Raw genomic sequence first — 24,513 nt, 5'->3', positions numbered from 1 at the left:
AGATTCAGGTGAATCAGCTGCAAGAAAATAAATGTTGTCTGGGATCTAGACAACTTTTAAAGTTTTGTCTTTCCCCAACCAATAACTTTTTTCCTCCACTTAATTTGTCTAGAAGCAATATCAAACTCTTCTGTTGGGCAGGCTGGTTAGGCACCTCTTCAGTGCAATTCCTCATAGACCCTTTCTTAGCAAGGACATTTAATGTATGAGTCTTTCAAGCCAGACTTTCTCCTTTTGAAAGACAAAACCAACAGCCCTGTAGCTGTTCCTGAAGGAACCCCATAGTTACTGAAGTGTGAATTTGGCCAGGATATTATGGTTTATGACCTCACTCCTGTTAAAGGTCTGCAGAACATAGCTCAGGAACTTCATATCTTAGCTAGAAGGTATGTGTATGATGCAAGCAGAGACAGAGGCTCAGGGATTTTCTCTGCATCTACCTGCAACCTTTAGTCTTGAAAATATACATGAACCGTTCTTCCAGGGTACTGTATCCCGCAGCTTGAGCTGGGTAAGAGATTTTAAACAAATGGTAGATCTTTGCCCCATAGAGCATCTCTAAGGGACACTGAAGTTCTCACATAGTGGCTGATAGTTTCATTGACTTCCCCATTTCTTTTTTGACGTGTTTTGAATGAAACTTTTCAAAGTCCACATGATACTTCTATATGGAAAGATACCTGTGTTTTGAAAGAAAAAACAATCAAGGAACTTGGAAGTTTTGAAAGTTGTGGTTTTGGGCTGAGTGAAAAGTTTCCACCTGAAATTATTAGAAAAAAAAATGCTTGTAGCAATTGTGTTTAAAACTTCATGACTGTCTCAGCTCCAACACATACCTTGCCTAGTGAAAGGCCAGCAAAAGAATATGTGTGGGTGCACGTATTTGCATTTCTGCTGCAACATGTCATTGTAACCCAGAAAAATGTAATTTTGATGCGAATAGTGAGTGTCCATTGCTGTTGTGTGGAAATGTTCCGTGTTGGTGACTAAATAGGCCAAGCTTGAAATAGCCTCCTAACTCCACCATTAGTGATTCAGATAGCAATGACCTGCTTTGCGAAAGTGCTGAGTGCTCATTAATCCTGTTGATATTAACAAGCAGCAGATGCTCAGCATCTTTATGACTTAGTCCTTATTGTTGTGCATCCGTGCAAGAGTAAGGGAGCTTTAGGAGTCTGACTGAAAATTTCAGCTGCAGCGCTTCTTTCAGATGGAGAGATGCCAAGTCAGGTGTTTTAGTGACAGTTTGCAGGGTGCCATCCAAGGGTGGGGACTGCATACCTGTATGACTATCCTCTCAGTACAGTTTGCGTGTTATTGGGTGAGGCTTGTTTAAAAGTGGGTGTATCACTGCTACCCTTTCATCTCTGTACATTGTGTCCATTTAGCTAGCACCTTTTCCATATGTAATCTTAGATCACAGCATTGTAGCCTGTTATTTGCAGCTGTCAGGATGACCAGCTGCCTCTTAGCTTTTGCCTTTGTAGCTCCCTCCTTTATCCTTGTGGTTTCTATGGTGGTGGTGTGGTATGAGGTGGAAGACCACATCTTCCTCCCCAATTGCTATATCACCTTTTCCCCAGGCTCTACACATATTAAATCCTCAGTGACTCAAGAATATGACAAGCCATCAGACATAACTTCCTCTGTTTTATGAGCAGAGTGATGGTACCAAGGGCAGAAATGACATTTAGCTGTTGTTGCTTGATTGAGCTGGCTGGGCTTTGCATATTAAACCTAAAGAGCCTTTTAGCTTTTCTCTCAGAGGCTTTTCCCCCTGTTGTTTATATCGCTCTATAGTTGTGATCTATCAGGAAGGGGTTTGGGGGAAAGCAAAGAGAAGAAATCTTTTCCCAATGAACCTATCCTTGTACCAGGTCTTCCTTCACTTTTCAGAACCCAGCAAGTCCTGGCCTTGCTCTGTGAAGGTTTCTGTGAGCTGAGAGGGATGCCTGGAAGCTCTCATTCCTGTTGACCCCACAGGCTCATTCAAGGCAGCACAAGTGCAAGTGCCATTTTTCCCTTGGCAGATTAATTTTCGATTGGAGTTTACATCTGTCCTTGGAGGTGTGTCATGGCTCACTTGCTAGGTGCCATGTGCCTATTACATCAAATACCTCCATGCTTGGCAAGCCAAATGCTTGAGGAAGGAGTTGTCTAGATGTACTAGATCACTGATGAGGTGAGAGATGCAGGCACCATCAGTGAAGGCCAGGGCTTTCATACAAGTACATGGCGTATCCAAGGGTGGTTCCCAGCTGTTTGGGTGCAGCTGTGATCTGGTTACTGTATATATCTAACACCTCACTTATACGTGCCATGCTTGGTGCACGGCCTGTGTGCATTTCCGATTACAGCGTGTAGTAACGAGGCCATGTGGCCACATCTCTCTAACATGCTCCCAGTTTCAGAGAAGGGCTGCTGGGCCTGTCTTTGCACTTGCTGTCATTGTGTCAGATAGTAATATGTTAACAGTAAGAAGTAGCATAAACAGCCAGTTATTGGTTGCTTTACTGGTCATCTCTGCCTTTAGATACTCTTGAAATGCAGAGCTTGCTTTTGTGGCTGCATGTAGAAGAGTGTGTAACATATCTCCCATGAAAGTACACGCACACATGAACCTTGGGTGCTGGCTGGAAAATTCAAATGTTCTAGATTTGACTTTTCATTCAGGTCAGAAAAGCATGTCTGTGCTCTTAGCATCACCTTTCTAGGTTTGGAGGCCATGTTGCATATAAAGATAAATGATGTAATTTCACCCAATTTTCTTCCTTTACGCCTAGCTTTTGGCCTCCTTTTTAAAGCTAATCTTTAGGACAGGAGATGAGGTTGGGAGCCAATTATTTGTCCCACAAGCTAAAGCTAATTTTTGCCTGGAAGCTAAATATTGCAGAAAATTGATAACCGTGTAGGTTGGCCTTATTTTGGAATGAGGTTGGAGTGAGTAGCAGCAAAAGGGGAAGTTTTGTATTGGTATTAAGGGAAATTGCATACGTAGCATGACTGCTGAAAACTTTTTCTTGAGCGGAAAATCTTGGCCTGAGTCACGATTGCTAGAAAGACTGTTTCATTCTTAATTCACCCACTGTTTTGGCACTGAGTCAGAGCTGGGTGGGTGTGCAGGTAGAAAACAGAAGCACCAGCAATACGCATGGGTATCTGCACGTAGAGAAGGAGGAAGGAAGTGATTTCATTCAGGGGATTTAAATTTTAACAACTTCTAATAAAAGTGGTGACTGGCAAGGGGAAAATTTCTGAATGGAGGAAGGGGACAGGGTTGCCACCGTTTACCCCCTTCAATCTGCTCTGCCTTCTTGGGGCAGCTCACCTGACTGTTGATGGGTTGTATGGGAGATGCAAAGTGGCCTGTGTCCTTTTCCATGCACAGGGTACTTTTCTTGCATTGCTTCTGGAGTGTACACTACACTCCTGCTGGGAATCAATTTTGAAGGGGGCCTGACTGCATACTGTACCAGGCTTTGGGGAGTTGCAGTGGTGTTAGCAGCCCTGCTAAAAGCCATTAAGAAGTTCGGTTGCAGCAGCAGTGTCCTTCTTCAGAGGAGAAGGAAAGGGCTTTGTGTGCCCATGTGCCTTGAGAAGATATCTCTGCTGGGTGGCAAAGAGCTCCTGGAGACAGCGGTGTCACTCAGTGGTTGCCTAGGGGGACCAGGGGAGCAGGGAGGAGATGCCATTCTGATTTGGGGGGGGGGGGAGTCAGAGCAGAGGGTGCCCACTGGTGCACTCAGCACCGCCTTGTATGCCAGTGGCTCGGGTGTGGAAATGTCAGCTCTGCAGGCTGAGAGCTAGCGGTGGGATGGCTGTTCAGGTGGAGCAGAGGAAGGACTTCTCACGACACCAGTCTGCTCCTCCTGTAGTACTTTTGTTCTTGGATGCCTAGGGACCTCCTGAAAGTTATACACCCTGTCCTGGCTCCCACGAGAGGGTGGGAAACCTGAGATAGAAGTGAAGTGCCCTGCCTGGGATCGCCTTTAACTGGGTGGCTGAACGGTGAGCTCTCAGCTCCTAGCTGTGCCTGCTAGGTTACACTGCCTCCTCCTCACCCCAGTGCTTCAACATGCTGTTGCTATTCCAGGGAGCAGGGGAGGCTTTGGTAGCAGGAGCTGGAGCCAAAGCCAGCTGCAGAGGAGGGCAGGGAGGAAGTGGGGGCATGCACATCCTTGGTTACAGCTGTCCGGCTGAGTGAGCCAAGACAGGGAAGTGTTCAGAGCAGGTCTGTTAGGTCCTTTAAACTTCTTGCTAGAAGAGCTGCAAAATCCTAGGAGAAGGGTGCTGGATCCTATGTGACATTCTTGTGGGGAAGGTGTGATGTGAGGGGAGTTTCTGAAAAGTCAGAGAGGAGGGAGAGTTGTTTCGGGTTGACAAATGACTCTTTGTTGGACCAGGATGAAACACTTCAAAGAGGAAAAGAAAAAAGGAAACTTCTGCTTAGAATATTTCAAATGGGAAAACCAGAGTGCTTTAATAATTAAAAAGTCAAAGCATTTTTTTTCTAAGCTTTCTTTTTTTTCCTGTAGGAACAGTCAGCAATTGTACAAATTTATGCAAAATATTTTTATTTTCCATTTTTCATTCGGAAAAAGAGCACAGGGAAAAATAAGCAGGTTTTGCTAGTTAGCTGGTCCCAGCAGCACTGCAAGAACCAAGACCCTGGCAGGAGCAGAGCCAGCTGTCAACCCTCGTCGTTCACCTGAGGCAGCCTTTGTGCTGCTGCGGGGATGCTTGGCAGCCCTCCTGAGGTTCCAGTGCTTGGAGCATCTGCGCCTTCCTGCAGATGTGCAGCTGGGTGTTTACTGTTCAGAAGCAACTGCCTGTCTGAATAGAGCTGGTATTTGTGTGTGCTGGCAAGCCTGTTATTCAATGCCCCTGTTGCTGGTTTGTATATGGAATTGAAGTCACAACCTCTGTTGAAGAGACCACGTTTCCACCTATGTTTTATTTATTTATTTTCCTGTCTGCTAATCCTTATTGTCTGTATTTGTAGAAAACTGAAAAGCTTCGGTGCATTTTTCCTGTTACTTTAAAGAACAAATAGCTAAAATTCAGATTATGCAAGGACTCTGTCCTGAAGCATGTTATGGGAGTTTTCAGAAACATACGCATGACTTGTACCCACAAAGTTACAGGGGATTGTCACTCAAAGTACTAGAAAACACATGGGTCGTTATTTATTCCTAGCACCTAGATGACCTTCCAAAGGCATAAAATGGTATTGCATTAGTATTTGTGAAGAACAGTCTATATTCATCTCAGGAAGGCTCCCTGTTCAAGAATTCTCAGTCTGTTCTCATCTGGGATGGATTGCTTGGGATTTCATCCTCCAGTGATCTTCCGTTTGTACAGGATTGGTGCAGATGGCTCCAGCCTTCTCCTGTACAAATTGCCCAGCAGCTGACAGAAGAACATGATCAGGGAAACATGTGGAGAAAATGCATCTCTGCTTCAGTCACAGAACGTAATTCTCATTAATGTTACTATTAACCCCTTAACAACATGTTATTAAATTACATAGAAGTTGTATAGATGAGGAAAGGAAAAGGGAGTCTTGGCTGTGGGCTGATAACCCTGGAGAGAGGCGGCAATGGAGAATTGGGTTTCAGTGGGAGTGTTGATGCATTTCTGTAGTGTGTGTGTGGTGTGAGGCTCTGAAGTAAGCAACCGTGTTAGCTTTTTAACCTTAGAATAGTCTATTTTCCAGAAAGAGGTGTGGAGAGCAGGAGGTTATTCAAACTCTGACAATTTTAGGGAATGCTTTTCCTTCTGAGGGGCAAGAGAGACTGCAAACAGATGGTTCACCTTGCAGAACCCCTCTTTGCCACTTCCTCTATGGGGGCTGTGCTGAATTTGCCCCTTTGTCACAGCTAACCTGGCAGCTAGAAGCATGCCTCAGTTCTTGTGTAGATATGAGACATTTCTGAGATTTACTTCTTGCGCTTTCCAGGGGCTGGGACCTGCAGAATAGCCCCAAGGTGGCATGGTCCCCTCTGGCGGGCAGCTGTAGAGAGCCATGCAGCACAAAGACATTGTGGAAGGCAGGTTCTCACTTTTTGTGCTGGCGACATCGTGCAGAGAGTCCTCAAGTTCGTCAAGGATTAAAATCTGAACCTGTTACAAAGGAAACAAGTTGTTGACTACTTTTGCCTTGCCTCCGTGCTCTGGTAACCTGGGCTAGTCTTGTTAGGCCTGGAGACTGATCAAAACACTTTGGTGGAGAGACCAGGGATTGGATTTAGTTCCTGTTATTATGGGGCTGTTTGCTCCTTGCTCTTTCTTTTTCTGTTGTAAGACAGATAAAATCCATTAACCTCCTATCTAGCCGAGGAGAATAGAGACAAGTGTATGCAGCGTGCAATTGTCACAGGGAATCCTGCCCTTGCAAAAGGGCTCTATTTCCAGCTCATCAGTGTATCGATTACTCTTTCATTAAAAGCCACTTTTTTGGGACGTTACCGTGACACCTCGGGAACATTAAATCTATCCTGTTGGATTGTTGGCCATCTAATCATGGTGGTAACCTGCCACTCGTACTAACTGATGATATTTTGATGCTTCAGGGGAAAATGAAAAGCAAACTAAGGTTTTTAGATGGAAGAGACAGCTGCACTGTGGTGCCCAGTAGGGTTTGAAAGAGCAACAGAAAAATCCTATCTGTGCCCTATAGTTATAATTTTTCTCTGATGAAAACATACTATAATTATTTTTGCCAAAGTTTAGTGGCTTTAGATATGCCAGGTTCAGCATTGTTAACCTCAGGTGCTGGAAACATATTAGTCACAGTGCAGAAATTGTGGATTTTAAAATAAATCAAGCAACCCCAACAGATGTCTCGGGGGTCTTTATGCTTACTGTATTGGAGCATTTAGAGATCATCTTTGATGCTGCTTGTTACAAACAGGAAGAAGAAGCTATGTCCTTTACAAGGACATTGACTTCAAACTCCTGACTCCAGGAGTTTGAAGCAACAGGGAAAACCACCCACGTGTCATGAGACTGAAAATGGGATGTTGAGTTTGGCCGTGCTGTCACTGAGGCTAGGTGAAGCTGGGGATGCTGCAAAAGGTAGCAATTATTTATTAAATACAAGTTATTCAAGTTTCTTTCCTGCCTGATGAATTTGCGAGCCAGTGCACTGTCATAGTGAGAGGAGGGCCTGCAGGCACTGGAGATGATGCTCTTCCTCCTGGACCTTGGACTTAGCTCATCACCACGAACTTGCCTGATGGTTTGCGCTCTTGGTTGAACCTGGCCACTGTCTCTGGGCCTGCCCTGCTCCCTTGCTCAGGTACCATGGGACTGGGCCCTGGCCGATGAGGCGTCTGCCCTATCGTGCCGGTTATCCCCCTTGGCTCCTAGCTCCCAGCCCCGAGGGAGCAGCTAGCCCTCGCTGCACCCTGACAACCTCAGCTGGTCGTCCACATCATTTATGCCCGAGGCATCCTTACATGAGGTTGTCCTTTGTACGCAGGAGCAATACCCAGCGAGCTAAGGAAGCATCCAGCCAACAAAATAGATGTCTTGCACTACGTACTTCTGTTCCCTTAAAGAGAAGGGAGCGTGGGAAATGAAAGCTCATGGGTTGTCAGGGGGCAGAGGAGTACCTTGAACCGAAATATGGTACCTCCATCACGTCTTGGTCAGTGGTGTGGGGGCTGTTGCCCTTGTGTGCTAAAGGCTGTGGGACTCCCAGGTGGTTGCTGCCCTTCTGGCATTCTGGGGGGCAGGACTGAAAGGAAGCGTGGGCAGGAGGTGGTGAGCTTTCACTGAGCACAAGGCTTTTCTAAGAGGACAGAGAGAGCAAAGTGCTAAAGAGCCTTAACTTAATAGCCTGCAAAACAAAGCAGGATTAGGAAACAACATGGTAGCCCTGTCTTTGGCAACCCACAGATTAGAGCTGTGGAGATTTCTTTCTGCAACAGGGTGGGAATTAGCACCTCTGGTCTTTTTACACACTGCTCAAAGCAAGTGGGCTGAGAGGAGGTGCGTGTCTAACAAACTTCAGGACATGCAGCTTCTTTCCTTTATCTGGTTATCCTGGCCATGGGCCCCTGAAAATCAGCCAAGCTGCTGCTTTGTGCAGGGTTGGCCAGAAACACTGAGGACTGGGGAGACAGTGAGTGAAAGGTGGTAGGAGCCATATGAACAAATTCAGGGTGGTTTGGTCTCCTTTTTATTGCTAGCAAAGTCCTGTTTTAAAAAGACAGAGGGAGAAAGACCAATGACAAAAGTTTAAGCATGTGTTGAAATGTTGGTATTGCCTTGGGGAAAGGAAGGTCTGGGTGCTACGTGAGGTCTCTACAGCACAGCAAGATGCTGCAGCAGTGGGGCTGGTGGGTGAGCCTGGTGTCTACATCCTGCTTGCAGCTGCGTCATGGAGTACAATGTTGACCTCCTGCCATGGGCATGCAAGCCCTTTCCATGCCTGGAAGGGCTAAAACTGTATTTGTGTGTGTTTGTTGTCTCTGCTACAGGCAGAGGGAGTGAGGCTGAAGGAGATGAAGGGAAATTAGCAGGGTACCAGGAGAGGGTGTTGTCTCTGCTTTGAATCGGGATCCTAGTTTGCCTAACACAGTCAGTTCCTAGGCTCCTAGGAGCTTGATATAGTTAGTGAGGGGAGCAGCTCAGAGTGGAAACCTGACTCCCGTAGGTGGCTGCATGGGTGGAAACCGAAGAAGTTCCGTGTGGCTGAAGTCCATTAGAGAGAGCCACAGGAACAGGTCATGATGACATGTGTCTGAATGGAAACTCTTTATCCACAGTAGAGCATTTCCTGTCTGTGGCGTTATCCAGCCTTAACAAACTATAGCCATCATTTTTTTCCCAGGTTCCCGCTTCCAAGCCTTCCCCTCTGTTCTGAACACTTCTGAAAGCCTCATGGCTGCTTTTTGCCCTACAAACGTAGAACAATTTGTTCTCCTCTGTTAATGAAGTGCAGGTCGTCTTAGTGGATGTGCAATAAGGTGTAACAGGGCTTCTCTCTGTTGTGAGACATGATGAGGAAAAATCTTGTGGCTATTAGAGCTGAAGTATTCACAGAGATAGAGTGAATCTGGTCAGGGAGCAGGGAGACCATAAGTGCCTGTGAAAGACTGAGGGTGAGCATGACCTAAAGAAAGCTGTACTCAGGGATTAGTGAGAGCTCTGCAAGTAATTGAGCGCTTGGTTCACTGCCTGGTCTTGAGCTGAGAAAAATGGTGTTTTCTTAAGGTAGGAGCAGTGAGAGGCACAGCTATACACCATTCATCCCTCTCCACTGTGATCAGCCCTGGGTGAGCCACGCTGATGGTATTTTTTTTTTTTTTTTTAGCCAGATGAAGACTGGTGTCTTGGTTTGTCACTTGCTCTCAGGTTTGACATCTGGACAAGCTCAGGTCTTGATGTGACCTGAGAGGAAGAGTTTCCTGGAAGAGGAGGTGACTTGAGATGGTGTTTTGCTGGGATTGAGGTTTCTTGTGTGGGCTATGTATGAACCCTTGTCCCCTTCCCCATCCTGACACCAGGCATGCAGCCAGCTGCTCCATGCTGCCTTGGTGCTTGTGAGCACCTTCCTGAGCAGAGATGAGACTTTGATCCTGCCTGCCTGCCTGGGAGCGCATTTGATGGGTAGCCTGCCAGTTTACAGTGGAGTAGCCCCGTTTCAAGGACTGCTTCAATTCCCCTCTGCACAATACATCCCTCTGTGTAGGTCCAAATGGATTATTTTGGCTTTAAATTAGCCTAGATGGCAAGCAGCCCCTCTCAAATCACCTGAGCCAGAGAGGCCCAGGAGGCAGCAGTTGCTGGGCCAAGGCTTGGCAAGCAGCCACCATGACAAAAAGAACTTCTGGCCTTTTCTGTGGGAATTTGGTAAATTAGATTTTTGACTGGGATGTCTCCAAAGCCTAGTTCAGCACGCTGGGCATGGGAGCAGCAAGCTGGGCTGGGTCCTGTGGCACAGCTGAGCTTGGAAAGGTGAACGGGTGTTGAGTGGTCTTCTGTGGCTCTCCAAATTCCACTTCAGAAATGTTTTGCCAAGGTCCTCCTGATGTTTCCTGGCATGAAGGATGTGTGAACTTCCCTATTGTACCTTCTGGAGGTCCATGAAGCCCTTATCACCGTTCCTAATGAAAATGCAATTAGTTTTCCAATGCAAGGTGGCATTTTGTTTTGTGTTTGGATGATGGTCCCTGCTGGAGAAAGGCACTTCAATCAAGAAGAAATGGCAGGAAAGGAAGCTTTTGCAAACCATCTGGTTGAAATCGTGATATTTACCAGCTTAGGGAAGGTATTTTTATAGCTTCACACATTTGTGTTTTTCTGAACTGCAAGCTGAATGCTGTTTTGGTTTTTTTTGTTTTGTTTTGAAATGACTTCAGAGCCAGATAAAAGATACTCTGTTTTCAGCTGTCTTCCTCCACTTGTCAGCCCGCTGTTACCTTTTAACAGCGTGAAGACAGTTTTGGGGAGGCTTGAGTTGAATCAGGCAGCAAGAAATGTCATATGTTTGAACTCCTCCTGCACGGGAGAGATTTATTGTGTTCTGCATAGACAGCAGAAGGGTTTAGTGTTGCCTCCTGTCTCTGGTCCCAAATAGTTAAAGAACAAGTAACTCAGCACAGCTGTGTGGTTGGTCCCTGCTAGCAGGAGATCTGGTCTCCCAGGGATGCCCACCGCTCTCACAGGAGCGTGTTAGGCTGTGGTGGGGGGATGTGAGGTTGTGTCCAAATGGCAGTGGTTTCGGCAATGCTGCTGCTAGTGAGGAGAGGAGGAGGCTGTTATTTCATCCTGGCTGCTGCACGCTGTCTTTTCAGAGACCATTTGAAGTTCTCTTGTTTCCTGGGATGTTCTTGGGAGCAAGGGAGGAGGCTGCAGCACAACCTTGGGATGATGGCGAGGAGCTGACTGCCCTGGGGATAGAGGAGCCTGCCTGGCATTGGTGCAATGCGGGAAAGTCTTGCAAATCTCTAGGACAAGAAAGTAAGGGTGGGAGAAAGACTGCCCACAAGGATGCAGCATGCAGGGCTGGCAGCAGGGGATTGTTTTTCAACTTTCTCTTGTCATCAGTCCCATGCAGTGATGCTTACCCTTCTCTGTTAAAATAGTTACCTCCCTTGGTCGTGTCAGTTACTCCTCATTTCTGCTAAAATGTGTCCTTAGGAATTGGTGGCTTTGCTGTGCTGGCTTTCAGGTGGGAAAGTTTCACCTTTTAGGATCTGGATGATTCAGGGTCCTGTTGCAAGGAAGTGGCTAATTATAGCACTCCTGTTGCTAATGCTTTTGAGAAGAGAAATGATACTGATTTGTGGCTTCTGCATTGATTGCCAGATAGTTAGGTCTAATCAGTATACTGGTTAGCAGAGAAAAAAGTTTTTCTGTGTTGGGTTTTTTTTTTTTTTTTGAATGTGAAGGTAGGACTTCTCAGTGATTCTGTCTGGCTTTGCAATTTACAGGGTCATTGGAAAAGTACCAGTGACACATGGGTTTGTTGGTTTTCAGAGAAAACTAAGGTAATTGCAAAATGTGCTGGTGTTTCATGAAGATTGTGTTCCTAATTCCTGGACTTTATTTTCCAAGGACACCCTGCATTTTACCCAGCTGTATTGCTTCCTCTTGAAATCCTTCTGTAGGCTTCCCTGCTGCTGTGCGATCCCCTTAAACTTTGTTCCTTGCCTTCAGTGAGGCTCTGCAGCTGGTTTGCATTTTGGACCATGCTGACTTGCATCCCAGAGGCTGCTACTGCTGGTGCTCTCTGTTCTTTGTCTCTGTGTTTCTGTTCAGAAACAATTTTCCGGTCCCAGGGCACTAGCCTCGTATCCTCTTTTGCTTCAGATCTCTTCCCAAGACTTAAAGTCCCTACATAGTAACCGGGGACAGTTAGATGTTTTCTTTTTCCTACTGTTGTACAAACAGGGATGAAGGAGATCATAACACAGATCACTGCTTTTCTTTGCCTCTCTCATGGCAAATAGCCTCTGCAGAGCAGAGACTTTGTGCTCTATACAGCACTGAGCACACAAGAGCGCAGTGAGTGATGTGTGGTCATAGGGGTACTATATAGGCTCACAGGGGTGGAAGTGCTGCTGTACCTTGCTTTTGGCTCTAGGAAGTTGGCCTGAAGAAGGAGGGGGTGAAGAAGGTAGCTTTTGTGGTGGATTGAATTGGAATTGTGCCATTCACTTTTAGAGAGACTCTATCACTGCAACTCCAAAATGAAGTCTGTGCTGGGTTAGTAAAAGATGAGGTCAGTGAGGAACACTTAAAACACAGCCATGTACAGCAAGCCAGCTGGTTGGAATGGAGCCAGGTCAGCGTGCCACTGAGCATGTTGCTTTGCCCTGGAGCTCTGCTGCCAGCAGTTCTGGGTTATGGCCTTCAGGCAGGAAAGGCTAGGTGAAGCAGAGAAGGGAAGGCTTTTGTGCTGGAGTTGAAGCAGGAGACATCCATGTTTCCAGAAGGTGAGAATCTGAGTACTGTTAGACATCTCAAGCATACTCTGGAAGGGCACCACTTTTGAAGGTGTTTCTGGGAAGCAATTGATTGAGAGGCCACAGGAGGTTGAAGGATGCTCAGGTCAAGGCCTGCCATGGTCTGCACCGCTTCTCCTAATGCGTTGTCTGGAGGGATGTCCATGGGCTTGCTCTTCTCCCTGCTCCTTCCAGCAGAAGCAGCAGGCTGTGGCCCTTCACTCTTTTTACTGTGGATATTGTGAGAGGTCCTTGTCATAGCAGCCTCCAAGCCCCTCTCTGTCTTTGAAAGATCAGTATGCGACAAGCTGGAACAGAGTTTCTTGATATTTCTTGGCTCTGTGGGCTTATCCTCTGCATGTTCTTCAGGCAGTTATTTGTGCTTCTCGGTCTTGTAGCACGTGGAGGCCCTCCAAATAAGATTGCACTGTGAGGTGAGGCACTGTGGCAGATGCCAATAAAAGAAGAGCCTTGCACCTTGGAACTCAGAGCTGTTGGAAACCTTTCCTCCTGATCCAGCGATCCTGCATAAGTATAGCTGTGTGCATGCTTGTCACCTAACACCTAGCTGGGCCACCACAGATTGTTTTTGGGGAATGGATGTTACTGTTTTTTCTTTTGCAGCCATTGCTTCTGGTGAATGCCACGCCAATTTGGGCTGTGGAGGTGGTACATACCACCTTCAGCCTCTTTACCTAATCAGAGATGTATCTGCCCTTGCTTCTTGCCGAAAGAGACTTGTGGTAGAGAATCGTTCATCCTGAGTTGTAGCATCTCTAGCCTTCCTGCATGCAGTTGAAACCTTTGCAACGTTTTTTAAGATCAGATTTCTAAGTTACACTTCCTTAGAGAAGCAGGCTGAGCAGTGTGTTATCATTAGACTTTTGAACAGACGTGAGCTCAGAAGATCTCAAAGTAGTGTCCCTTTTCAGTAGCAAAGCTCTCCTGGCCTCTCTCCCTGCCTTCCTTATTCAGTCCCAGGCTGAGGCTAACCTCAGTGCCTCATTTAACTCTTCTACCCCAAATCTTCAACTTTACAAGCTTCCTTTTCATGGCAGTTTTAGTGAAGATTTACTGATGCCATCCAGAGGAGTGGGCTGTAGGCCCACACATAGTCCCCTTGGAGTCTGGAAATGGCTTTGCATTTTGGACAATGCTCTGCGACCAGATTGTAATGACTGGAGCAGGCAGACAAGGTCCAGAGCAGCCCTAATGCCGATGCCTCAGTCACTACTCCTTTCGCCCTGTTCCCATGCTGTCAACTCTGTTGCTGCTGGGCATGGCCCAGACCTCTTGCTTATTTAACGATTCTCACCGGTTTAACCTTTCTCTCCCGTTCACGTTTTTGTGAGTAGTCTGACTCTGGGAAGATGGAGGGAAGCTGAATTAGCACAGTGTGCCCTTGGTTTTTGCCTGAGAACTGCAGAGATTCAGAGCTTTGGCATGGGAAGGGCTTCCCTCCCCATTCCCAGGAACTGGAGGTCTTCAGAGGTTCATTTTCTTTAGGCCTTTCTGGGAGATTTTGGGGGAGGTTCTCTCACTTGGAGAGTTCACTCTCTTACTCATGTAAGTCAATGAGATTTCTTGGAGTCCCTCTTGGTTTAAGTGAGTAATGGATGTGAGGCTATTTTTTTCTCCTGTTTGCCGTATCTCTGTTGTTTTTCTGCTGTAGTCAATGTGTTGATCCCTCCTCTCTTCCCCTGGGTAATGAGGAGGCTCTGTCTTCTCGCTTTCAAAGTTAGACTAAATTAAGCACTTTGATCAGGCTGGGAAGAGTCCTCGGGAGAAGGGCCTGGAAAGCAGCTTCTGCACTGAAATAAAAGGGGGAGACAGGCTTTTGGGGGAGAATGCAGTGCTTTTGGAGGGATGCAGGATCTGGCTTTTCCTCGTTTAACTTGCATTAGCCTCTTCTCTTTCCCTCCCTTCACTTTATCTCTGCTCAGCCGTGCCCCTCTCTTACCCACTCCCAAGAATGCCTTTGCTGTGCAGGGACAGCAGCACAGCTGCTGGGAAGGACATCACCACACTGGGGAGTGCCAGATGCATCAAATTGGGCTTAGGGCGGGGGAATCAGTTAGCTTATTGCTTTCAAAAAAAACCTGAGGAAGCAGCACCTCTGTGTCCTCCATTTCTGCATAGGCGCCCAGGATGTTGGCAGGCTATGGCTGCTGTGTATGCTAGAGCACTGTGGCACGCTTGGACCCAGACTGGAAACTGAGCTTCCAGAGAATGCTTGTGCAGCCCTAGAGACCAGAAATGCATAATTTCACTTATTTATTTATTAACCCTGTCCTTCTTATGCAGAAGGGCTTTGGAAAGTTGGGCTTGTGGGACAGGTTTTCCTCACTGGACATAGGTACGCATGCTTTCCGTGGGAGCTGAAATGAGGAGGACTTTAATCTCCTCTTCTAAGGGGCTAAGCTACTCCTGCTTCTCTATGTGCCATCCTACAGCTGGCCTCTGCAGTGGTGGCAGGGCAACTTGCCCTGGTGACTTTTTTCTCCCATTTCTCCATTTGGCTGCTGGCTGGGCGTGATAGAGCTGTCGCTGGACTCCTGGCTGAGTTTCTGCATGCAGCCAGAAGTATTTTTCCACCCTTGTCAAGCCTTGATTATGTGCTCTCCCTTCTACCAAAATGCCAAACAGCAGCTGTTTATAAGCTGTAACAGCATTGATTATGGTTTCTCTAATTGCACTTTACACTCCCATCAGTGATCTGTACTAATGGGATGTGGCATTCTTGAGACTGCATAGCTCTGGAGCCTTTAGGAAGCATATGTAGATGCAATGTGACTTCCTGATGCCAGGTCCAAATTGAGGCCTGTGGATTTGTAGGGGCGATTGTAAGTACATAGAGCTGAAGTTTTCTTAGGCATTCAAATTCAGATTTCAACTTAAAAACAAGTTTCTAGTTGCTGATGTAGTCTTCATTCTTTACTTTTTCCAATATAAATCATTATCTGCAGCTGCCCAACTTCAAAATTGCTCCTCTTAGGGCATGAATTCTTTCCCTTTTACCCTAGTGCAATTTGTGTGAGTGGCACTGAGGCCACAAAGTAAGGTTAGTATTTAAAATGCTAATGCCATCCTGCAGTTGATCCCAGAACTATACACAGGTGCATTTAAAAGCACTGAGATTTGCATGCAAGAAAAAAGGAATGTTTTGAACTCTAACAGAGCCTAGGACTCATTTATGCAGCAAAGCAATATGCTAAGTTGTGTCTCTTTTGTCTGGTGCCAATAAAATGTGTTACACTTGAGAGCTGCTTAAGTTTTACTAAAATAGAAACAACCCAGCATGCTAATTCTGTTTTTGTATCTTTTTGTGTAGTTCATTTTCCTGTTGATACAAATGAAGTGCAGGGAATGCTGCCACACCAGGGCCCCATACAGCTCTGGCTGTGCCTGTCCATGGCTGCCAGCAATGCTGTTCCTGCAGCTAATGCCAGCTCCCTTCTGAATAGAGAACGTCCAGCTGACAGGTCTTGGGAACAGATCAGCATTTCCTGGGAATTAAGTGTGAATCCAATCTACTACCTCTTTCTAAACCTAAACTTCCAAATATGCTCCCGCCGCCTTCTCTAACAGAGTTGTGTGTTAGGGTTTGTATAAAAGGCCTCTGAGGTCAATGGATGGGTTGCCTAGGTTTCTGGTGTCTGTGGATCCTGCCCCTCTGACCAAATGCTGCTTATGTCTGTTGTTGTGCATCTGATAATTTAATATCCTGCGGGATATCATTGCACAGATCTGTAGCTCCCTACTGGTCTTTGTGTCCCTGCTTGCCCATAAATTGCATCAGATGCCAACACAAATCAAGGGCTGCTGTCACATTTGTAAAGAGAAAGAAAAATGATCATAATAAACATAGCAGTGACAGGCAGCCTCTGAGGGTCAGGAGCTTTTGCGGGATAGACTCTCCTTGTATGACCTTGAGGATTGGCTTAGTGGAAATAGGATAAAATTTAGTAGTGTAAAGTGCAGGGTCATTGTTTTAGGAACCACTAAGCAGAGACTTCCTGTGAGAAGCTGAGAGATCCTCAGGGTGGAAGGAGCCGAGAGAGGAGGAGACGTGGCAGTGTGTGCAGATCACATTGTGACAGAGCGCTGCCCATGTAGTCTGCAAGGGAATTGCAGCCTGGGTTTGACCAAGTGTGTCATTGCAAGGCACTGCAATCTGTAATCCTGCATGGTGCTTAGGGCCTTGGAGGATGCTGAATCCAAGCTAGAATGAGTGCAAGGACGGGATGTGGAATGGCCATGGGGACTGACAGTTTATTTTATGAGAAGAGGCTGAAAGAGTTTGGCTTAATCAGCCTAGTAAAATGAAGGCCAAAAGGGGATATGACTACTGTATAATGGAAATTAATCATGGGAGTAAACACTAGAGAGGGAAAATAATTATTTAAGCTAAAGGTTAATATTGGCTCAAGAACAAATGAGTATAAATGAGCTATGAATTGAATTTTGGATGGAAATTTGAAGATTTTTGTACCATCTGAAGACATGAAAGCAGCCTTTTGCAAGGAGGGGCCTTTTGCCTAGCCCCTTTACAGTTTTGCTGGGGGAGCTCAGTCAATTTAAGATGTGGATTATGTGACACAAAACCATGTGGCAGTGGAGGACAGGGCCATAAGGGCCCTGGGATAACTCCCAGCCTGTGTTCCTGAGGACAGAACAATCCCGCTGCTTCTGTTCAAACAGCTGCAGCATTAGGTTTCGATTCCTTTTTATCACATTTGTGGAATCTTTAGGGTGTAGCCTGGGCGAATGTCATCCCCAAGGACAGCACTTGAAGTTTATTCCTTGAGGGATTATGTAAAATGAAGCAAGAAAAATGGGGAGCTGTGAGGGGAGAAAAGTTGAAACAATGTGCTCCTCTGCCCTTCTTGAGATGTGGCTTAGTATGGATTTTGAAGAAAAACAAGTCACACTGTGAGCCTATGGGTGTGTGTGCTGGTCATCCCTGCAGCTTTTGAGCCCTGTGGTCAGACTCGGTTGAATGTTGACCGTGTTGAGACCTGGAAGTGTGTTTCTACACAATGCATGAAACCTTTGAGACATTTACAGTGCGTCTCTCCACAGTGTAAGTCCACCTGGTTACGCAGACCTTCCCCATGTGTGTCACTAGCTCCTTAGTTTCCACTAAAAAAAGTATTCTGATGTCTCAGACTAGTCTCAGAGTTAAGAGGGGACATCTACTCTATTAACAGCAATTCATACCCTTTCAGGCTTGAACCCTCTGGTCGCTGTATTTGTTTAATTCAGATTATCCTTAAATTTTAAATTGGGGTAGGCTGGAGGTGCTATAACGTGCATTGTGTTGTCTATGCTGATTAAGTTTTGCAGCTCAAGATGAAAATCCTAATTAAAATACTCTGGCAAAGGGAGAAGGCTTTGATGAAATAGCAGCAGCTTTGCAAACTAAGGGTGGAGTTCAGTCATGGGAACAGCTGTATCCTGTCAGTCCAGTGACAATATTGTGTGTCACAGAAGTGTCCTGCAGAGAAATTACCTACCTTCAGGAAAGTTATTTCACCTGCTCAAATGGATGGACCCTGTATTTTTTCTCTTCAAGATCATTGGACAGAAAGCTGCAGAGGCCGCTCCTGGGAAAGTCCCGGACACTGCCCAGCATCCCACAGTCCCCTGTCCTGAGCAGACTTCCCCTCCTGGATCCCAAGGCAAACAGGGAGGACATGCCAGAGCAGAAGCCCTACAAGAAACACTCGCTGTCTGACTGCCAGAAAGGGTGCACAGTGCCTTCTACCGGTGAGTGTTATAGTACTGGGGCAAAGTTTTGCACAGTTCTGGCCCGGGGATCTTCAAAATCTTAACAAACACTTGTTGTAATTCCCCAGAGGCACAACATAACAGAAGTCAAACAGAAAACCCCACAGTCAGTGTGGGATTTATCCTGCTTCAAAACAAGCCGTTCTTTATGAGGTTTTCTTTGTCCCTCCCTCAGCCTTTCTTTCAGCTTGTTACTGAAGCCTTCCCATCTTTCATTACACTGATCAGAAAGCTGACTCAACTCATGAGAGCAACCTGACTCACTGAGGTGATGGTCAAAGCCTTTTACCTTTAGGTAAATTGTATCTCCTGACCTCACATACTGCCCGCTGACCTCACATTGCTGCTTCAATGGCTCTTGGGCCTTTGCAAAAGTGTCAAATGCTTTTCAGTGGCATGAAGTGGCTTCTGGGTACTCGTTGCTGGTCTTCATCAAGAATAGCAGTAGAGAAGTGGCAGAGCACTGCTCTTCCAGTGCTCCTGGCTATGATGATGGTTTGTTGTAGCAAATGTTCCCCAGCCTAGTAGTGTACGTTGGCGTTCATGTAGACTGGGGCTTTTTATTGCATTTTTCTGCTGTTGTGTTGATCCTGATGAGATACTAATATGATTGGACCAGCTGCTCTGGACAAACTTATTGGCAAAAACGTTGATAACCAGAGTATTTCAGCACTTTGATGCCAGCAGAATCACACTGGGGTAATGATAATGATGGGGAAAATGATTAGTACTGAAACAACAATAAGACTGACAACCTAGTGCTAAATAAAACCCATATAAAACAGCTCCCTATGACCAGCACCCTTTGATTTTTTTTTTTTTTTTTTAAATCTAAAATTCTCACTGTCAGATTGCTGCAAGCTATCCAGTGGAACAGCTGTCTAAACCCTGGATTAACTTTAATGTTCTGCATTCTGCATTTTGTTTCCTGATACTGCTAATTGTCCTGAAAGCTGTAGGTGGAGAGAAACTCAGAATACACATTGCTGAGTCTGTCCTCCTGAGCATGCTGAGGCTGATCTTTTGACAACAGTGCTCTTTGGTGTGCTGCTTCAGCCTATCGATTTCTATCCACTGCATTTCTATCCTACCGCATTTAGGACCCATATTTTCCTTTTCAGCCCCTCAAATTATAAGAACAGGTCTCAGAGTTGAGGATGTAGGGAGGAAGATGTGTGGGAAAGCATGTGTAGCTGACGCCTGTGAACACAAAGTGGACTTGATGATGGGACTGGCATATTTTGTGAGATTTGTGAGATTAATTTAGATAATTGCAGGTAACTCCATTGCTTGGATTTGAAAGTGGCTTGTGATATTCTGTGAACCATCAGGGCTCAGTCCCCAAATAGCATGACTGGCAGGACAGACCAGTGGTGACACAAAGAATAAAAAGCAAAAATCTACCTGTTGATTGTGGGGAAAAACAAAATATTTAGCATGACTTGTGCACAGGAGAGCATCCCCCATGAAGGGCACAGCCTCCCTGAGCAGGTCCCTGGTTCATGTGCCAGCACTTCTAGTGAGCCGTGCTGGAGATGACTGGAGGGAGAGGGAGGCTGGTCTAAGGCTGTGGAGCGAAGACCCAGTGTGATTCAAATCCATTGCAAACTTCATCACCTTCTGCTCCAAACGCCTCCTCTAATGTGAGTGCGGACAGGCTTATACATTGTAGAGCAGCCATCCTAGAACAAACACTGTGCAGAGCTTTCCCTGCACAGAGGGTATAAAGAAGAGGGTGGGTTGTGTATACAAATTGTTTAATGTATTGTTTTATTCATGGCTGAAAGGTGCCTAGGATGCCAAGAAGAGAAGGAGTATGAAAATCCTCATAGAGTGGAAGGCTCACTTCATAGATAGAGCCTTGGATGAATGAACGAGGAGTTGCTTTCTGTCCAGGTTCTCCTTGTTTTTTTTTTTTCTGACTCCTTGACACTCAACTAGGAAGTGCTACTTAGTGTGCTGATAGGCTTAGAGAAGCTATCATAGACGAAAGAAAAAAGAAAAAAATAATGTTTTTCTCAGCGTTGCCTGGGTCTCTCCCAGCCCAGATCATAGTTTGACAGTATTTACCTGTAATACATAGCTCGGATGAATTTAGTCCTGGAACACCAAATGGTAGTCCAGACAATTGCAAGTGATCTGGCTTTATTTGCAGGGATGCAGCATCTGTTAGACTCACCTTGACAAAATCAGCCAGTTTAGGGCACTTGCAGGAAGAGGTAAGCTCTGGTAGAGATTGGCACTGGTAGTGGGATGTGACATTCAGAGTAGATGGGTAAGAGAGAAGCACTACACAGCACAGGAGACTGGAGTCCTCAATATATTGCTGAGGAAAGAAGAGTTCCCACAGGTATTTAGGAATGAGAGCTGGACTGACTGTCTTGGGAGGGAGACAAGATCCTTGTGCCAAAGAATTTGTGAATTTGCTTTGAAAAGGTGCTGTTTCTCCTCATTCAAGGTGGGGGAACTGCTGGCATCTCTGGCTAACAGAGGCAGGAGCCTGAACCGGGAAGAAGACCACTGCAGCTGCATGAGTCTTCGGCAGGAGCAGAGCCATTTGTGGGAGAAGTGGGAGGTTAATCTTCAGTGAGAATTCACTATTGTGAATAGAGGCAACTGGAATAGCACCAGCAGGGCCATAACTCCCTTCTGTCCTATTTGGGGCCATAAGAAGAGTGGTGACAGTTGCCCATGGACACCATTCAAAGTGCATGCCTTATTTTGCACATACCTTTAAGCTCCATAAGGTTAAATTGGCTGAGAGAGGATTTTAATCAGAGAATTTTCTTTGAGGCAGGCTTCAGAGATGGTCCTTGGCTCATATGGATGTCTGGAAACAGAAGAAACACAAAGAGAAGTAGAAGAAGCTATCCAACCTTATGACTGGATAGCATGTGATACCCTCTTTTGACTCTCAGGATATATTCTGCAGTCTTTAGCTCTGTGTCCCGTGGTTCCAGCTTTTGTAGCGCTGAAGGAGGGAAGTGCCCTGTTCTGCGGGAGGTCACAGGAGACCTCTCCTGCTTGAGGACTTGTCTCTCTGGTGCAGGTCCATGTGCAGGGTCTGAAGTACCTGGAGGTGAACTGGAGCCTCTAAGGATGGCAAGGAGAGCTGAGCTTGTGGCTGGTGAGCCTGCTAAACCCTCTTCTCTTGCAAACGACATTTCTTCTCATTCAGCAAGCCAAGTAACTAGGTGGTCTGGGTTTTCTTTTGGTCCACTTTTGTTGTTTCCTGTTAGATAAATTGCAATACTCATGCAGTAAGGTTCTGCCCAGGGTAGTGGTCATGCCTTGAGCTGTGACAAGCTCTGAGCTCTCTGCCTGTCCGTTCTTCATGCCCTTGCCTGGAGCAGTGCTCCTGGATTAATCTGGAATTCCTCATGGCCATGAGACCTGGGATGTAGTGAGATGGAGATGAAAGCAAACAGGTTGTGGTGGAACAGGGGCAGTAGGAGTGCCTGCTTTGTCCAAACTATTATCCCTCTTGTATCGCATTTTGCGGCCTGCCAAGAGGTTTCACACGTGCTGGCAGCATGCAGAAATTAGCTACCTTTCACTAGTCCTTCCTTATGCTGTGCCCATGTGAAGTTTTAGGGCTGGGATGGAGAATTTTGTTGTTGTTGCCCTCTCTTTTTTCCTTTCAGCCTATGATTTCCTGCAGTTGTTGCCTGCCAACCTGCCTGGGGAGGTCACTGAATGTGTTTGGCATGTATGACCTCTTACAATTCCCTTGGCCTTGTACCTGGAAGGAGCAGTCCATGCTGGAGCGCATCTACCTCTTCTCTGCCTTGCCTTCCTCATGCAATATGCTGAGCTCTTCAGAAATTGGCTCCACTCCACACTGAAAATGTGGAGAAAGTGGGGGAAAAAGCTAACTGGTAGCATGGTTGTTGTGAGCTTATTTGGAATTATGCCTAAGGGAGGGAATTAAAGAAGCAGAAATAAAGTAGCTGGATTTGAGAGTAGACCAGGACCCTGAAGTAAACTTTTCTAATGCTCACATGAATAATGCTTTTGGTTGCTTTCCCCAACTTGTAGATGAGTGTCAATCTTGCATCTCTGTTGAAGTACCTGTGGGCATATGGCTGCCTCCTGAAACAGCTTTGCTTGCAAAGATATCCATCCTGTGCTTTCAGCTGGATGGTGGTGCTGTTTTCCATGGTGCTGTTTTCCATGGTGCTGTTTTCCATGGTGCTGTTTTCCACACTCTCTAGTGAAATGCTGTGTGTGTTAGGAAGACTCCGAGCTGTCTGACTTCCACCCCGTACCTGGGCAGTGTGCCAGCTCCAGCATCTGAGCGGAGGACAGAAAGGCCTTTTTACACCAGTCCATGCACTGGTATTAATGTTCAGAAAAGCCTTGTGTTACTCATAGCCACTGAGTGATCAGACCGTGCTAAGAAAGGAAGTACCTGAGATGCAGTCAGCTGTGTCCTTGATGCTTGCTCCATCCTTTGATGCATGTTCTCCTGTTTCTCCAATGTTTTAAATAAAAAGATTTTGCAGCAATTGTTTTTGTCAAGCCCAAGAGGATGCTTAATCTTTGGAGGTGCTGATTTTTCCAGGCATAGCTCTGAGTAGTGGAGAGGTGAGAAGTTTTAAGATAGAAGAACATAAGAATGGCTAGCCTCTAGCCCATGGGCTTGTTTAAGTCCCTGACATTTCCTCTTCCAGTGACTTCTGTTCTTAATCTTCCCCTTGACCTCTCTAGGCTCTGGGCTTCATCCTTGTTTCCCTTGTGTTTGGTAGAAATCAGAAACAAGCTCCTTCAGCATGTGGAAAGGTTTTGAAGGGGAGATAAGGTCCTGCTTTGGCATCTGGCTCCATCTGTGATTGCTCCACATGCCTAGGGGAGGAGGGATCCCAACTCTTCCACCTGAGTTGAGGATTGTCACTGGGGGGAAGAGATTTGGTGCGGGTCACTTTGTGGGCAGGAGTTCTGCCTCTGAGCCACAATCCCATTCCTGGAGGATTGCAGGTACACATAGCCCTTTGGAGTGCAAACAGAACGAGTTAGCAAAATCCACATGAAATTGAAATCAGTGAGACCTTGTGTGTCTGTGCGACTTGAACCCCTCTCCTTCTTGGGAGAGATGTCTTGCACAAAGGAGTGGTTTAGTGGTTTTTGTCTCCTTTCCCTTGCATCCCTTTCAGCTGTGTGAAATTGGCCCTCCCTAATCCAGTGTAGCAAAACAGTGGTGACAGTGCCTGGGCACAATATGGGGCTATGAGGGGGGAGGGGACAGCCGTGGGGACAGAGTATGATGCAGGAGAGGGCTGAGCATTCACAAATGAAGAGAGGATACAGCCAATTCCTGTTTCAGCATGAGATTTAGGCGGAGAGGCAAAATCTATAGGTCCTGCTGTAAGAAAAGCAATGAGTTAGGTTCTTCCCCTCCTTGGGTTGGTGATTTTGTCATGGCATTTCCTGCTACTTTCCCAGAACAATGTTATCGTACAGTGGCAGTCTGAATCTGGGCTAGGATTGACGTGTTTATGCGTTGAATAATCACAGCTTTCAAACAGCAGTTCCTGTGTTGTATGAATTGACATTTGGAGAGGAGCAGCAGCAGCTTATTGAACTTAAAGTAGGGGTAAAAAAACAAACAAAAAAAAATCCAAAACCCCCCAAACCCTCAGATCCTAGGTAGTGTTCCTCTTTCAGGTTGTCTCTGTTAGCATTTTTAAAAATCTCTTCTTTCTCTTTTTCCTCTTATCCTCTCAGTTCCATCCTGAAGCTGGTTTATGTTCACTGCATTCAGATTCATTGACAGGACTTTGTACACAATAAACTCTTTACCCATTAAAAAGCTCTGGGAGTTTAGGGAACAGATTTGTTTGTTAAAATGCAGAAGGCAGAATAGTTGGCTGCTGCTTTAGGGCTGCGATGGATTGTAGTCTGGCCTTTCTCTAATGCTGCTAAATTCAAAACAAAGCCCACAGACTGGTTGAGTAAACCAGGGTTCACTTGCTGTTTTGTGACTGGTTTTTACCTTAAGGCCTTTATCTGCTTTAAACTTTGGAGGCACTTTCCTCCTCGTCCCGGGTTTAGCAGGGTCATGTCCACTCCCACCCAAAGATGCTGAATTCTTCAGAAATGAAATATAAGTGATCTTGCTTTGAGAATAAACTGCAGGAGGCGGAGAGTTTCTGAAAACAATTCTGTGAGGTGCCCTTTTGCATTTCATTGGCTAATAATTGGATCATTTTTCCAAGAATTGAGCAAGAAGGGTTTTTTTTCCCCCTTATGTCAATCAAGAAGTAAG

General features: G+C 46.0%; 1 protein-coding gene across 11 annotated transcripts in view; it reads left to right on the top strand.

Annotated features, from left to right (window-relative positions):
• LOC104142271 (ankyrin repeat and fibronectin type-III domain-containing protein 1) overlaps window positions 1–24,513 on the top strand; it is a 348,255-nt gene that overhangs the window by 85,523 nt on the left and 238,219 nt on the right. For 10 of the 11 annotated variants that reach the window (XM_068908667.1, XM_068908666.1, XM_068908668.1 and 7 more), the window contains one exon: window positions 18,034–18,227. The exons of the other annotated variant lie outside the window; for it this stretch is intronic. In XM_068908667.1, the coding sequence (XP_068764768.1) occupies window positions 18,034–18,227 (194 nt within the window). The remainder of the gene's footprint in view (window positions 1–18,033; window positions 18,228–24,513) is intronic. 11 annotated transcript variants of the gene reach the window in all.

This window comes from Struthio camelus, chromosome 15 (genome assembly GCF_040807025.1).
Source record: "Struthio camelus isolate bStrCam1 chromosome 15, bStrCam1.hap1, whole genome shotgun sequence".
NCBI lineage: Eukaryota > Metazoa > Chordata > Aves > Struthioniformes > Struthionidae > Struthio > Struthio camelus.
The sequence above is the reverse complement of the archived record's forward strand: the minus strand, read 5'-3'. Positions and strand labels throughout refer to the sequence as shown.